Source organism: Cygnus olor, chromosome Z (assembly GCF_009769625.2).
Source record: "Cygnus olor isolate bCygOlo1 chromosome Z, bCygOlo1.pri.v2, whole genome shotgun sequence".
NCBI classification, from domain to species: Eukaryota; Metazoa; Chordata; class Aves; order Anseriformes; family Anatidae; genus Cygnus; species Cygnus olor.
In genome coordinates, this window is record NC_049198.1 from 22,163,748 (window position 1) to 22,181,432 (window position 17,685).

The window sequence follows — 17,685 nt, forward strand, 5'->3', positions numbered from 1 at the left end:
AGATGCTGAAAGGTGAATAAGGTAAGGAGTCAACAAAAGATGTTCTCCTTACACTCATCTGAATAAACAAATTGAGTAAGTTTCTGAACTATCAGGGGAACTGGAACACAGAGAAGAACTGAGCCATCTTGACAGTTAGGAGAGAAAAATCCATGCTGCATCATCCTAGAAGATATCTAGTAGCTACATAAATGAACAGGAACTGGTATTGTTCCTAACAACCATCATAATTTCTGACTACACTGCATCTAACAAGATACTTGAAAACATGCATGCCTTTAGAAAAAGGTATGCATCAGCATTACATGGTGAAATTTCTACCATTACAATTTGTTTTACTGGAAGTCATAAGTTTAACACTCTCTTGTATCTGAAAGTGTAGCTTAAAAATGAAGTATTTTAAGTATCTTGTGAGATTGCCTCTTAGTTCTTTATTAAAAGTATTTATTTTTTCAATTAAATTCTCTAAATTGCTCCTGTATCATAGATTTGTGGAAAGTATACAGAACAGTGAAAATGTGACATTAGAAAAATCACTGTCTATTTGCAAACACTTAGTTAATCACTGATATGCTAAAACAGCACTTTGAATTCTTGCCACACAATGTGTGGAAGAACATAAGGAAATCTGACTAATAACTGCAATGCTTTTGCTGGAACAGTTTTGCTCATAAGTGAATAAAACAGATGGTTTCATTAGATCTAGTAAAAACAGTAATATCAGTATAACTACCTAAGAGCTGCTTTTAAGGGCAAAACTCCTTGTCAGTAAACACACACACACAAAGTCAGGGTCTTGCAGTCCCTTCAGCAGTGAGTTCTCATGCCTTAAACATTCAAACACCTCTCCAGGTATTAACTTCAAGTTCCTAAGTGAGAGAGAAAGCTTCATGTACTTAAATATACAAAACTCTTGGCAGGATTAGGACCTAATTTATGACCAAAAGCAACAAGCATTTGAAATACACATACAGAGGGACTAGATGAGGAAATATGGGAGAACAAGCAATGAATACCAATGATCATCACAGCTGATTGGTTGAAAGAGGTAATTTTTCTAGAGATTTATAAGACATTAGGACAGAATTTCAAAGCAGAAAGACCATCAGTATTTTCTAAGTCATGTTACATACACCATCTTAACCCTAGTATTGGAGCCCAAAGGAGACTTACAATTTTTTTTTTTTTTTGCTTTGACTTGAGAGTTCAGTGGTTTCTCTTGTCATGTCTTGCCATCACAAATCAGTAAAGAACATGAGCAAGAGGAAATGGCAAGAAATTTTCTCTGAGATTTCCCTTTGTTTTAGAATGTATTTATGGGTCATTAAATCCCATAGTGTACATCTTGCTGTACCCCTTCCTCTTTTACAAGGCAGTTCAAATGAAGAGGACTGACTGCCAGAAAGAAGTTAATATATGAATCTGATCCATTGTTAATTAGAGATTTTTACTATGTTTTTCAGTTCATGGTTGCACACTTATTAGAATGAGATCAATGAACTATTTACAGCATTTTAATGTAGACATTATATCAAACAGGAACACTCAAAGTACTGGCTGTTTACTTTTGATAATGAAAGAGTAGGATATAATATTTAACTTAACTTTTCCTGGTATTTCGATCTGGTTCCACTACTCAGTTCTACAAACCCATTCTTACAAGAAAAGTCTGTCTTCTGTATTTTCCATCTGCATTCCACTTACAAAGATTATTTCTTTCTCTCCAATGTTATCATCATGATGGCATTTCCAAAGTATTATGACCATGGCAGATAATATTTTTAAATGTAGACCATATTTTAAATTTATATAATTTCTTAGATTGGATATTATCAGACTTTTACAATAACCTGTTATATAGATATGTAAAGTCTGAATCCTACTACTAAAAATATGTTATTTTTTCTGAGACACTTTTAAGTCATGCTCACACTGATGGCATATATTACACTGCATCAACTCAGAGGACTGCTAATGTTACATGAAGACTTAAATTCTTTTAACTGTTGCCTCAATTAAGTTTCAACCTCTTTTTTGTAACTATAAAACAATCCCCTAAAAATATTTAAAACAAGAAAGAAAGCAGACTTTATAAAGACAAGATTACCTACATCTTTAGTACCTTCGATTGTTGACATTTTAGAAACTGATTTAGAAACAGATGTGTACTGCGCAGCATGATCATCACAACAATGATTACTTGGTTTAACATAGTTTGAAAAAAATAATTTACGTGTGGAAAAGTCAGGTTTTGCACATTATTAACTTTCCAGGTTAATTTAAAATGCAAAGTATCTCCAAAGGGTATTCTATAAATAATGGATTAAATACCTGCAGATTTCCTTAGTCTTAAAATAAATACTGTGTGTGCTGAGAATTTGTAAGAAAAAAAAAAGGCAGGCGGGAAGATATGACTTAGATTTAGCAACAGGAAACAGGGCCCTTAGAGAACAGTGGTGGGAAGTAAGAACTTACAGAGGAACAATAAAGGCCAAAAGAGGTTTGATGAGGATCAGGAATAGAAGACCCAGAAAGCTAATCAATCAACTACATATAACTTTGAAAATCCTTTCCACAATGCAACCTACCAAAAAGGCATCCCAAAAAAAATACTGTATTTATCACCCAAGGGATATTAAAAATAGACTTCCTTTGTAGCTAGCCTTTAGAGAAGTGAACAGAGTAAATTTAGTGGTTACATTGCTTTATTTGAATAGTCTTATCATTAAAATGCTAATAAAACTCAGTATTTTTTTAATCATTAGACACGTTTTCAAGGCTTATTTTATTTAGTGTATTTAATCAGCTGATTATTTGATGTCAGGCATAACGGAATGCATCCTTTTACTATGCATTTTGAGCTGCAAGATTTCCTTTAAATAATATTTTAAAATATATTGCATAATGTACTGAAATATTAAGTGTGCAGGCTTTTATTTTGACTGTAAATTTCTTTAACTTCAATACTGCACACTGGTACTTACAGCCAAATCTTTGCTAGCACTAAGCTATTCGGTATTCTATTTAGCTACCTATCTTCATGTTCCTGTGTTCCCATAACCAAATAGTCTTCTTTTCAAAGAGAGATCTGAAGAATGTGAGAAAGAAGCTCATTGTCATCAAAAAATAAAACAAAATGAAAGCAAAAAAACAAATACAAAAGTAACTTCAAAATGTAGCTTTAAATTGAAAAGTTAAAGCCAACAAAACAGATTTAATGTTTCAAGATTCATACAGCATGAACCTGATCTCATTTAACTGAAATCAGTTAAAATTCTGTAGTACACTTTACGTGGAGCAGGAACAAGTGTTCTGGGCTCTTTTTTCTCCTAACATTCAAGAATGCTTCTCCAGCTCATTGTTACTCACACATTTTGGTGTACAGTATGCGCAAATGACTCAAGCAAAAGATGCAGCATAAGGATTAAAATGTACCCTTTGCTTACATAGGATGGCACCAGACAGAATGCTGTCAGAAATGTGTAACCCACTAGTGCAACTAACTAAAAGTTATGCTATAAAGGAATATATACAAATGACTAAGAAGAACACTCAGCATAAGGATTAAGACTTCTTACCCCATATTTACATTGACGGGATGTTGCTCCATACTGGAAGCGACACTGTTCATCAGCATCATACACCTGACCTGGGGCCACAGCTGGATAAAGAAAGTCACGCTTGGGAGGCTCATTATCAAGGCAAGTACCACGGCCCGAACTGTTCAACATAAAGGACCAAAGGAATTAGGAATACTACTGACTGTAAATCACAGTAACGATATCATGTATCTAGTTCTTACTTTTAACGCCTTTGGGTGTGAAACAAATATGATCGCAATAAACAAACAGTACGATGGTACACCCATGGTAAATATATACATATATATTAGAGGGAATTAAGAGATCAAAATAATTTTTCATCATAATTATTAACAAAAGTGCTTATTTTAGATCACGAAATAGATTTCTTATATTATCCTTTTTAAAAGTACAAGAATTACTGAGCCACACAAGACTGATTTTCATTTTTGTTTTAAGGTTCTTATTTGTTTTCATTGAATAATAGGTACATTTGGTCATAGAACAAAAATTAAACAAATTAAGCAAATAAAATAAATAAAGGTTATAATTCTTAACAATCTTTCTGATCCTTCAAACAGCCAAGTACCTTAAAATATTACAGATAACAGCAGCTCAACTGGTTTATGAAAAAGTAAAACACACTAAAATTTCAACATGACTGAATGTTTATAACATTAGGACCCTAACATGCATGCCTATTCCATGTGAGAGAACAAAACTGTTCCTGTGGTAAAAATTGTCCAGGATCTTAAAATTCACCTATACTTGTGTGAGTGACAAAATTCATATGGATCTAAAGATCTTTTCTATCGCATTAACAACACATAGTCTTCAGAATTTCAAGTTTTAACTAAGATCATCATCTTTCAAAACTTTAATATTCTTTTCCTTTATATTCACTGTTCTGTGGGTGGTTTGTTTTGTTTTGTTTTTGTTGTTTTGTTTTGTTTCAAAACATGCCCACATTCAACCATAATATTTCAGTGTAGTGGAACGATAACAAATAAAGTCAAAGGCAGACAGTTCTTTTCTTCAGAAAACTTCATACTTTGCTAAATATAATTATTCAGTTTTATTTAGTCAGTGAGCATAAAAGAGGACAGATGCTTTTTTACTTTCATTTCACATGTGAATAAGTGAGGATTTTTAAAGAATTCTGGTGCCAACACTTTAAATTTTTTTCTGACATTCCTACAAATTTTGCCAGCACTTATGGTTTTTTTCCAAATCTTTTCCATGCACCTTGCCAAAGGAACATAATTTCAGAAGTGAACGTTCTACACTGTTTTTTTGGAGATCCCCAATTTTCTATATTTTTCACTTGCAGATAAAAAAAAAAAATCCCCCTTTAACCATTCAGTTTGTGTTTTCATTCTAACCTTATTTGATTATTTTTTCAGAATACTACAACTATCCCTTTGGAAAAACATGTAAACAAACAAGCACTGACTATTTCAGAAGAAAGCAAACAGCAACTAAGGCAATTACCAAGTAAATAAAGAAAAGATACAATATTCAGTTACTAATCCCAATAAATTTAATCTGATTCACCTGCATCTTCCCCCCCCCCCAAATCCTCCTATCCCCACAATGAGGACATAAGATGTTGAAATCTACCTTTAAAATATCAAACGTGTGATTCTAACATAAAAAAAAAAAATGTACTAGTCCCTTTACTCCGGTTTCAAGGATTGCAAGCATATACCTTTTCTAATGGCAGAAGATGAGAAACTATCCTACGTTCTTTTGAATCTAAGCCATTTCAGCGTTGTATTCTCCATGTCTGAGGAGTACATGTTAATAATTCCAATATGGAAATAAATAAAATACAATCTGATCTTTCTGCATTGTCCAAACCAATCTGCAGACAGGAACTTTGCTTAAACAGGCAATGGGAAGTTTAACATTTGCTTGAGCTAATATTACATACGACAGGAACATTTCCACAGATTCAGATAGGGCAGGGTTTGGTCTCTGAGGTATGATCCTGTAAACAAACAGGCAAGGATACAGCATTTACAAATCTCTCATTACCTTTGGTGATACTGTCCATAGGCATACAGATCCCTGCACAGTACTAGATTACAGATCTGAATTTTCAAATGCACTGAACCTGTAAACTAAACTCTACAGCTACTCTGCAAGACACGTAACTGCAGAAATAAATATTTAACACTTCTATAGAAGTCAAATCCTTGTAGAAAATTCAAAAATATGCCCAGTCTGCTCTGATGACAGCATTCTCACCATAATGAAATATGGTTGTAGTAGTAAAACAGCAAGAAAAAGACTGGTAAGTGGTTATGCACTTAGCTACATTACATCACCATCTCTCAAGATCTCTCAAAATTTGTTTCTCTTTTTCCTTCTGCTTTAGTACTATTATTTCTCTTAAAGTACTTGAACAGCACTGGCACATTACAAACTTAGTTTGGGAGCCTGATACTGCATTGTGAATTGAAGTCCATTGGAAAAAATAGCAAACATTACAGAACAGTCATGAAACCAGGGCCTTCCCATTGGAGATGAAGGATCTCATCAAAGCAATGCAAACGATGAATGGAGACTGAGGATTAGCTAACATTTTCAGACAATTTCTACCAGACTCGGGTGTAACACTCTTGCATCTATGTCCTTGTTCTTCTGCCTGTCTCTTTGCTCCACCAAGGCAAAACCTAGACATTTCAGGAAAAGATTACACTAAATCTAGGGGAGTGAACCAAAAGGGTCTAAGAAGAGTAACAGGATTTTTGAGCACTTTCCAAACAGAGATCTAGTAGTTATTACCTGGCCTAAGAAAAAGTCCTGTGTGTAGATGTAAAGGAAGATAATGGGAAGGAAAAGAATGCCTAAATATTTTCATCTCTTCAATTTTAGAAAATTTCTATTCACTGTCAGTTTTGTGCTGTGTGATTTTATTCTATATAGGAAGCACATACAAAATCAAAAAAACCCAACGTGATATCCCAGCTAGAGCACTTACATTTTTGAAGAGTGGATAAATCTTCACTGTCTGCTATAGAAATAAGATGATCTCAACCTCACCATACGTTCTATTTACTCCACAATATACTACCAATACTCAGGGACTTTCTCATTTTCCTAATTCTAGGTTAATTTAATGGGTTTATATGTGACGTATTGGGACTAAGTACAGATATATAATACTGAAGCTGGATGTCATTTCATCACAGTGAACAGTATTCCAGTGTAGTGTGTCAAGAGATAGTTGTAAAATAATCTACAATGTAGATAAATTTAGTTTTTTATTTCAATATTTCAGGATAGCAAAAATTAATCTTGTTTCTGTTTGGAAGGATAGCAAGGATAATAGAGCTTTCACTTAAAGCTCATGATCTCCAACTTTCTATCACTGCTAATTGTTTGATCCATGTGAACCAGGAATTCAGTGTTGGAATCTCTACAGACCAAACAATGCAATAAAGACGATCACTGTCTCCGTGCAGACATCACTTTTATATCCCTACACTACTAAAGAAAAAATGCAAAAAACATAGCTGTAGACCTTTCAGAATTTATGCTCATATTACACTACTTATTCACACATATCTCAGGAACATACACGGTACAACTAACTCCCTTCAAAGGCTAAGGAAAGAAGGATCCAGAACACTGGTACAGAAAATGGGTTTTGAATGTTACAGAATGAGCTTGCTCATAATAATAATGTGGAATTAATATAATGCAAGCTGTGATTAAAAAGCATACATTAAATGCATTCTAAATATTTTTAATTATTTTATAGCTAAACAATCATATAGATAAATATATGGATAGTATACATAAGATTTTAATTAAGTTACAAAATTTTCCATAAGTATATGGAAAATAACAATAGTAAAATTAATGAACTGTAAACACAGTGCATTTTATATATATAACTTTTAAAACATGAATTATTTATATGCCTGCATATAACATTTGGCTCCTTTCAAAATACTTAATTCACATTTATTACATACTTTTCCTCAGTATAAACTGTTTTTTAAAGAGTACCAGGACATATACTTTTGTACAGGCTACAAAAGTTGCTTAACCTGCCATTAATGAATAAACTCTACAAACTGCTCAACAGTCTATAGATAATAACATAAATATTTGCAGAATGAGGACATAACTAATGGTGGTATGATTCAGAGTGGTATGTTTAAAATTAAAATGAACCAGAATAGGATCACTAAATGCAAACATTCTTGAACTTTAGGGAAAATCAGATATTGATGTGGATTTACCACACTCTCTCATGACACATTCTGTTTCTTTCCAATCTTTTATGCAAGGGTATCTGTATGTCTGATTAGTTCATATCAAAGACACTTTAATTTGCACAGTGTTCTCACAATGCTCATTTTTTCTTTGGTTTGATAGTAGCCAATTTGCTATTTCTTTAATGTATACATTCCTCCAGAATATGTTCCAAAGTGAACATATTCTGAATAATTATCCAGCACCCATATTAGGAAAAATCTACCAGTCCATCTGTCAAAATCATCCTCATATCAAAATCTGTTGGCAACCTGTCCTTGAGAGTTTGGGAGAGACTGAGATACAAAATATGGGGCCAATTTGTTCTACTTTTATTTTACCATACATTCTACAAAACAGTTAATACATTGCTGATTCTGCCCTTTACAACCTATTCAAAAAAAAAAAAAAAGAGGTAGACAAAGGCTATTACTTAGGAAAGCAACACTCAAAACATATTGCAAGCCAACGATTACAGAAACTGGCTCTTAATTTTTTTAAATTAGGTAGCCTTTTGGGTAAAATACTGACTTGCAAAATTTGATAAATATGAGCCAATTGGGGAAATAGCCTTTTTAACCCGTTATCTGTTAGCAAAAACAAACAAACAAACAAACAAACAAAAGCTTATTATAAATTCTAAAGTAAAAGAATAAAGAAGCAAATTATAATACAAAGCAAATACCAACAGATGATAATGAATATAAATTTTCTCTATTGATTTGTATAGAAAGAGATGGAATTTGCTATTGTTACTCCCCTGGAGTAACAAGGAACTGGCAAATCTGCCATAGGCAACAAACTATCCTATATTTATCTGTCATATCCACTGGAATATCCAAAATTTTGGGGCAGATGATGCCTGGGCTTAAACAAAGGAAGATTTTTTATATCATCTCTATGAGCGTACTTGGACCAAAGTAGTTTTGGCTTCCTTCCACAGTTAGAATGGTCTAGTCTCTAAGATCTAATACGCACTGTATGGCAATCCTAGAGACTCTCTAAGAATGCCCTGTGAGTCAAATAGTTATAAGACTCTTCCTCTTTAAAAGACAATCCTCCCTTTAAAAGACAGAGCCAGCCATCTGGCTTCTTGTAATACCTTCTCCTACCTGACGCTGACAAGATTAAGCAACTCCGACTCCTGAAATCATCCAGATTATGTTACTACAAAATATAAAAGTAACTGAATAATGAAAGTTCTCTTTTTTTTTCCTTCCTTTCTTCTTTTTTTTTTTTTTTTTTTTTAAGTCCAGGGATCTTCATGGCTACTCACTAGATAACTATACACTATGTAGAATGAAACTTGCACGATGCATATACATGCTGCATAGAATGAAGTTTATATGAATTAGTTTTCAATCATAGACAACAATTTTAGGGTTGGTTCTTTTCTCCTATGAAAACACATTAATGGTTTCTACTTCTTTCACAGGAATCTTTGTCCTCTGACACTGCTCTCCCACCCTCCAAATCTCATGGAGTCCTTCTGCATTTCATTACATAAAAAGGTTAACAAAATTTAAAGCCATTGTCAAGCACTTATAAACTGTTCAGTTGATAAACTGAATTCAGTCAATCTTTCACTCTAACATAAACTTTGACAGACAACAGCTATTTTGTGCTACAAGGAATGTTTTCCCCAGAAAAAATGGTTCTCCTTAGTCATTTCAAAGACTGTGTTAGCAGGTCATCATTCTTGGGAATTTTGATAGACCTATTAGCAATGCACAAGTTCGCTTTGTCTTTATTCCCATCCTTAAAATCATATGGGGCAGTCAGGGAATTGCTACTACATGAAACTGAGGAGTTTTCTTTGCTTCTTGCTCACTGATCATTACCTGAAAACGCAAAGTCTCTGCTATTAAGGCTGTTCTGCATCAAGGAAAGGTGTGAATGGGTAAAAAAAGAAGTGATCTAAATTTCTGACAGCTGTCCTACAGGTATCTGTGTAACTCTATCTTAACAGCTTCCTGGTTTCATTGAGATGACACGACACTTAAAGAGGAGAATGGAAACCAGAGAAAAACACTATACTGTTAGAGACTATTTTACTTTCTGAAATAATGCAACAACTATTTCAAGAAAAAAATTAATTCATTTCTAAGCTATTAAAACCACAAACAATAAGAAGCACAGACTTATCAGGAACAGATCGTGCCTGAGAAATCTGACTTTTTTAAAGATAGATTGCAAAATTAGTAGATGAATAAGCTGTCTTTAGCTCTTTATACAATACTTATGATGGTATTTGATGCAATTGGGAACTCTATTCATAACTGAAATGCATAAAAGAATGTTTATCCAAGGTGGACTTGACAAAAAATAACACATTCTCGTTTTTGAAAATAAAGATAAAATATTGTAAGAGATAATTTATTATTGGAGCTGCTATCTCTGTTCTTATTCTAGCTAATCTAGAATCTTCAGTAATGGTTTTTATGAAATACACAGATGGTAATAATTCAAGTAGTGCTGAAAACTGTGGCAACGACACAGAAGTATCTCAAAAAACCTGAAGAGATAAGAACTAGAGAACAGATTCACCAGAATGCTATTCTGCCTTTATGCTAATATAACTACAATTTCAGTGCCATCTCACAGGGTTAAAAATGAAACTTAACAGTGCATCAAACCTGCGGAATGGAAAAGAATAATGTGGATGCTAAGAGTAAATAATAACATATATAGAAACATTTAAACAAAGATGAAGCACAAGCTAAACATTTTTTAACATATAAAGCAAAAAGTTGAAAGATCACTCTACACATGGAGATATCAAGTAAAGAAACAAGAAAGTTTGTTCAGACTGAGATTTTTATAAAATTGTTGGCTCTATTACATTTGCAGCATAACACTAGCCACAGAATTTTACCACTTGTTTCCTTCTCTAAGCACATAAGTAAAAAATGACTGCATAGCTACCTGTGGAACAGTCTTCATCAACAGACAACTTATTTTCAGGACAATTACAAATTCAAAATGCAGTGCAGAAGAGGGTGCCAAATAGAAGGTGAGACTAAGAACAGCAGTACTGTAACAGTAAGAAAAACCCTCAATGCTACAAGAAAATATCTAAAATGTAAGATGATAGCGAGGACTACTGAACTGTGAAAAAAGCTCACAGAAGAGATGTGAAAATCCTATTCTTTGTAATAGTTAAAACTAGGCTGTGTAACATGCTAGAAAGAGAACTAAAAGGAACAGAACTGAATTAACAGATATGATTAGTAATGATAAAAACAAGATGATCCTGTCAATTTTTTATGCTGCTAGTGTTAAATGAATATATATATCTATCCTCAGAAAATCAACTTACATTGTGAAAAACCTGTATCACACATACATGTAGGATGATTTATTCAGTACGGTTTAGTTTAGGTGTTCATTTTAAACACTCCAGCACTTAAAATTGCATGGGTTCATAGTTCAGTGGAATGATACAAAATACCTTAACTTGATACAGTAACTGAAGAGAAGTAATTTCCTCTGAACAGTGCCTAACACCAACACATTTGATTCTGCCCATTGACCCTATAGGAAGCCAACAGACACAATTCAGTGCTCCTGTACTTTTGTGAGAGAAGCTATGTATGAACCAACAAAAGGAAAACTTCATTGGTCTAGATGGGTCCCTTCAGGTACAATTCAGAATACAGCACTTTATTCTAACATTAGATCCACGAAAGAGGTGGATAAAGTCCATTTTGCTGTTGGTAATCTAACTGTTAGACTACTTGACTGGTTTAAGTCCATCTCTTAAAACACAGCGACTGAATTCTTGACCAACCTTTATTTCTTAAAGGACTAATTACACTGATGACACTGAACTTATCAAGTAACTTCCATCTGCTCTCATAAAGACCCCATCTCATGTACATTTTAAAAAACACTTTTATTAACTTATTCTCAGTGATCTCAAAACTCTGTGCCTGTCTTCCGAAGGCAAAGACTTCATTAGGTATCATGTATATCAATAAGCACATTTTTCACACTAACACATTTTGACTGTTTCATTTCTTTCATACAGAAGTAAAATTTAAGATAGGAATCTATTTCTGAATAAAAATCACCACAGAAGTATAGGTTAGCACAATTTAAAAATATTAACATAAAGATCTATGCTATCCTCTCCTCTGATCTTTATATTTTCATGAAAGGTGCCAATAAACACTGTCATATTAAAAAAAAAAAAAAGGCAAGACGGCGTAAAAAATCAGGAGAATGAAATGTACAAAGAAAAGGGCTAGAAGCTTGTTCCCTTCAGTGCATTTCCTCACATTATGCATGATTTAGAAAAAAAAAATACTTCCCATCACTCACTGACCAATCCCACATTTCTTTATTTCTCACCTTAAGATTAAGAAATGAAATATGATCAGTACTTTAAAATGTTTGAATAGATTAAAAATCAACACTGTGAAGTGGGGAATGGAATAGAAGAAGCTTTTGCAAATATACAGGAAAAGCACTCTACAACGTAAGAGTTCAGTGACTTGTTATACTTCTGTCTTTACATTCTGAAAATGTAAAGAACATGTTATTGCATCTCTACTATTTATTCTGAAAGGTGTGAATTTTTGGAATAACTCATGATTTTTCTTGAGAGATTACTTACTCTAAAAAACTGGTGATGTAATCCCGACTGCAGGCTGACCAAGAGAAAGGGTTGGTGTTTGCTGTAATATGAGCCGCCATCAGTTTTGCTGCTTCATGACCTTTGGTCCCACAGGAATTTCCAATTCCATCATGGTTCATACCAAAACTGCCCAAAAGAGAAGAAAAACAGCCCATTATTTTTCTACAGAAACAGACATCTCATAAACAATGTGATTTTTACAGAAATCATATTTAGGCCTAAAAGAATACAGGAGAACTCCAAATGGGGAATTAGGATCAGTTAAAGTTCTGTTTAGTTTATTCAGATCTCAGAATATTGCACAACTGCTTAGCATTTTTTTCACAGAGTTCTGAAAGGACTTTACTTCTTTTCTAAAATTTAACATTACACTTTCAAGATAAATCAAGAGAAATCAGTCTTTATTTGGGTATTGTAGCTGGTAGAGAATATACATTGTGGCACTAACACGTCTATTAGTAAACAGAGACAAATAGGGTATGTGATGTTGCTGTATAAGCACACGTATAAGCACACAGTAGCTAATGATATTTCAAGCAGAACATGGGTTTTGCAATTCCCAAGGCCATTCTGTATTCATGTTCCCAATGCACAGAAGATTTGCAGTTTTTCTATTAGAGCTCTCCTTTGTCATGGAACTTCAGAGTGAAGGACACTTAAAATCAGCAGAAAATACAGTAAGAAATCTTTGAGTGGCACTTGGCCAGCAGATATTTCCAGCCAACAAATTCATTAATTTTCAACACAGATGACATGACTCTGGAAAGAAATATACAGTAAAATAATCTTTATGCTCTAGAAATCCCATGCTACTGAAACAAACCCTTTGAGCTACAGACAGCGAACATAAATTAAAACTAGAGGTTAACTCATAGAAAAGCTATTTGAAAAGACTTTCCTTCTATATACAAAACTATTTTGAAATGAAATTATTACTGTTATTCCTAAACAACCAACAATATATATCTGACTGACCTGTCATAAATGAGGCATTTTAAGAGAATATAGAATACCATGACCTTTTGTAATAGTATGCATCTTTTTTTTTAACTCCATTTTGTAAGTCTGCCTTTAATTCATTTCCTGTCTGTCACTTGGGGGGAAATATCTTATTTTTTTTTTTAAGTATTAACCTTCGGACACATTAGCTCCTCCTTCCCAAACATGACACAAGGCTTATGAGATCAAAGAGGCAGGTAGTGAGATACAGAAGAGCTTCCTAGAGCATCAGACAGAAAAGTAGTCAAAGGAAATACCAAAACTGAGCTGCAGTTGGAAGCAGTGCATCTGTCACTTCTTTTTACGTGTCATATAATGAGGTCAGTCTTTGGAGTCTTCTGGGTTACAAATGCTAAGACTGACCCCCTGATTTTGTACTTAATATTCAGGTATCAAATGTGCAGAGGCATTCCATTTTTATTTTCTATAAATTTTTTATTCTGATTGCCAGAAGATACATCAATCCATGCCTATGGGATGTCTCCCCATGTAATACAGTCTGCAGCAATGCCTGCTTTTATTTTGTTTAGTGTGTGATGTCTTTGAAATGCAGAAAGCCTTATGCATGGGAAAGGTCGGACTGACACTTCAGGTTATTACATACCCAAATGAAGAATAACCCCAGCATATAAAAAATAATAGAGCTCTAAAACAACTCATCTGAGCATTTATAATGAAACTCTCAGACCAGTGTTAATTATTATGATTGGTTTTTCATATTGATATATATTTTGGGAGTGAAGGAGTTAGAAGTCCAATGCAACACACTTAATCAGCTTATAATGAAAAAGCATTTTATTGGCTTAGTTCTCAACTGCCATAATTTCCTAGAATTAGGGGTACCTGAAATGGTAACTTTTCCTGTTGAATTACCTATGTACAATTTCTTAAAATAGAAAACATTATGTTTTAACAGTCCCTATGAGTGAGTTCCTTACAGAAATAGACATTCTGCTACGTGGGAAAGAGCTGAATTGGGTCTTACTGACTATTTGCGATACCCAACTTATTCCTAGTTAATGTATTTCTTTTGTCAAAGAAATCACAGACAAATTCCAACTGTCTAGGAAATGAAAGAGTCCAAAAATAATTTTTCTTTTGGGCCTATCAAAAAGAAGAACAAACTTCATAGTTAAATATCTTTCCTTCTACCAGCTCTCCTTGTGAAAAAGAAGTTGCAGATGGTGGCAGTGGTATATCTGGTAAAATGCAAATCTGTGAATGGAAGCTGTTATTCCAGATGCACACGGGAACTCAATGCTTTTTCACGAGCTGAATGCACTGTCCTTTTTTTTTAATAATAAATATTAATTCATCTAAATCATCCATACCCTTACACAAAGGCTATTCCACTCACCCCTGCTTCTGAATTTAGTAGGAAACTGACCATTAGGTTCAGATAATAGTTCTGATGTTTAGAAAGGAGTATTGTAGTTGCTGTCATCTTTTGCCATAGATGGTAGTGGCAGCATGCCCTTACAGCCTAGTAATTTGCACTCCTATAGCCAGGACTGCAGGTGAAAACACATTTCTGTCCAAAGTACTACTTCTATTCCCATCAGAACATGTTGGTTATATTTGATCACCATTACACTAAGGGTACACCTTTCACAAAAGCATGTTTCGAATTAGATTGGGGTGGGAAGGCAGTGAAGAAAGGAAGGAACAAAATACTCTTCATGGAGGCACTGTTATAACTTACTCGCCTTTTTCAAAATGACTAATCAGATTAAGACTGTATTTTTTTTCACTGGCTTTAAAAGCTTGTCTAGAACTGCCCATGTAATTCTGGTTTTAAAGGAACAGCCAGATAAGCAAGGAGACAGTGAGAAGTCTTCTTAACTGACACGGAAGTTTTCTATGAAGTTACCTTTCTGCCTACCATCTCAAGGAAAGATGTTTAGCTCAGTAGCTCTGAATCACTCTTTTTTTTCAAGCATTATGTCCACTCTTCTCCACTCTTCTCTCTGCTCACATTACATATAAGAACTGTGCAAAGTAGTAGTTAAAATACTATGACTTTTAAAATCATAATTTAAATCCTCCTGCAATATTTCCTATAGTTTGTACACTTCTCAAAAAATTCTTAGAGGGCAGCACATCTGTCTAATGCTCTGTGTCTGTTTCATTTACTAACATCTGCAATAGAACAGATGCTTTTTCTTGGCAATCTGTTTTTCTTTATATCTGAAAAATAATCTGAGAGTATTATTTGTAATACACATCGAACTTAAAATCTGACCTCAAAAATCACAGGGAAGTTAACTGGTCTCAGCTGCATTGAATAAAACAGCAATAGATAACCAGAAACCCTGGAGTAAAAGCAGAGGAAAGGATGTGAACATAAACTTCTTGTTTATCCTCCCTTTTACCTTGTGAAGGAACAGTACTGCAGGTTCCCTACAATTTCTTTTTTATTTAAGGTGAGGTTGCTGATTTGTTTGGTGGTTCTAAATTATGATGGTGAGAGCTACCAAAACACTTACTGCTGATGTGTCTGAAATTACATCAGTTATTTTTGTGGCACAGCCAGGATGCCCCTGTTTTGATTTATTAAGCAAACACTTCCTTTTCCGAGAAGACAGACCAAACCAATCTGAATGCTCCTCAGTACTGCTTACAGAGGTTTATTTCATATACCATGTACTTTTACAGCACAAAAATCATCTGAAATGTGCCACTCAGATTATTTTTTTTTTCCTTATTTGTTCACAATCTATTACCTCTGCTTTCCAGTTGTAATACTAATGATCTACACATCGAGTTATTGCCTAGTTTGGAACATTCAGAACTGCAGATCTCTAATGTTTATTTTCTCTAAATAAAACAATTAGTTTTCAGTCACTTATAGATTCATGAGTTATAGTATATATGGGAGAACTTGGCCTAATTCTTTTAAATCAGTAGCTCTCACTTTGCTCTGCCACTTGTTAAATAGGTTAAGGAAGAAAGTACCAGAAACTGATACTCCTGAGTCAGGCAACAAAGTTACAGGAATACAAGCAAAAGAAATACAATAAAAATCACATTCTTGATATTGCTGTCCACCATCAGAAGCTGATTTACAGCTGTATAACTCTGTGTAACTCTTTAGGAAAAATAAATCTTTCTTTTCAAGAGAGAAAAGAAAGAAAATTTAACCTTAACGGGTTTTAGAATACTAAGTTACTTGCACTAGGAAATACAAACCAAACATGTACAGTAAGACTGGAATGGGTCATTTGCAAGCTAAGTATCTTGACCCAGGTATATTGCTAGACCTTCCTTGACTGTCTCAGCACATTACGCAATGCTCCCTCAACTTTTATGGAGAATGAAGCACAGTGCAGGGAAGGGTTGAAAAAGTGCACAAGTGAAGAATCCTTTCAAAATTTCTAACGGTAAATCAATACTACAGCGAGAAGATGGAAGGCATATTTGAACAAGTCTTGTATTAGATACAAAATATAGACAGCAAATGATAAGTTTCTTGTAAGAAATACCAGCTTAATTGCTTAGGTAAAACATATCAACTTTTTCATAAATTTTGCATTCATTTTGTTTCGGTTATGTTGTACTTATTCCAGTAATTATTAAACAGATGTCATTTAAATATTCAGAAATCTTCTATTTTATCTAATTAAAGGTAAGTAGTGCATTCATACAGCTTTGAATGTCTGTGTGCAGCCTACTTTAAAGCTATAGCAATACTTACAGATACAGTGAAGCTAACTGTTAATTTTCTTTTTTTTTTTTTAATTATCTGTTTTTAGTGACATTAGAGAATGTCCAAGGAGGAAAAAGAAAGAAAAACTAGAGTGCTTCAGCATTCTCTTGTTAAATGAAAAGAGCATGAATTTAGACAGTATCTGCTATTAAAGAATAAAATATTTTTTTTCCTACAGTATCAGAGCTATGAACTACATGTAACCCACACAGCAATTCCTGTGTGGAATTCCAGCTGAGGTCTGACTGATCAAACACAAAGCTCACCAATTACCAATGAATGAGGAAAAGACAAAAGCTTCCCTGAAAATGCCTCTAGGAAGACATTCTCCTAAATTAGAAATTTCTTCTCCAGCACTGAAGACCAACTTTCTTATGTGGGCAGCTGGGGTTATTTATGCTATTTTCCTACTTTGCATACAGACTAAAAAAAACTTCAAAAAATGCTGCAATTGCAGGCATATTTTAGCTGTATGAACTAATTCAGAACTA

General features: G+C 33.9%; 1 protein-coding gene across 7 annotated transcripts in view; it reads right to left on the bottom strand.

The window, feature by feature from the left end:
* The window catches only part of ADAMTS6 (ADAM metallopeptidase with thrombospondin type 1 motif 6), a 157,799-nt gene that overhangs the window by 73,502 nt on the left and 66,612 nt on the right, over positions 1 to 17,685 (bottom strand). For all 7 annotated transcript variants that reach the window (XM_040540685.1, XM_040540686.1, XM_040540681.1 and 4 more), the window contains 2 exons: positions 12,469 to 12,615; positions 3,579 to 3,720 (listed from right to left, as the gene is read on the bottom strand). In XM_040540685.1, the coding sequence (XP_040396619.1) occupies positions 3,579 to 3,720; positions 12,469 to 12,615 (289 nt within the window). The remainder of the gene's footprint in view (positions 1 to 3,578; positions 3,721 to 12,468; positions 12,616 to 17,685) is intronic.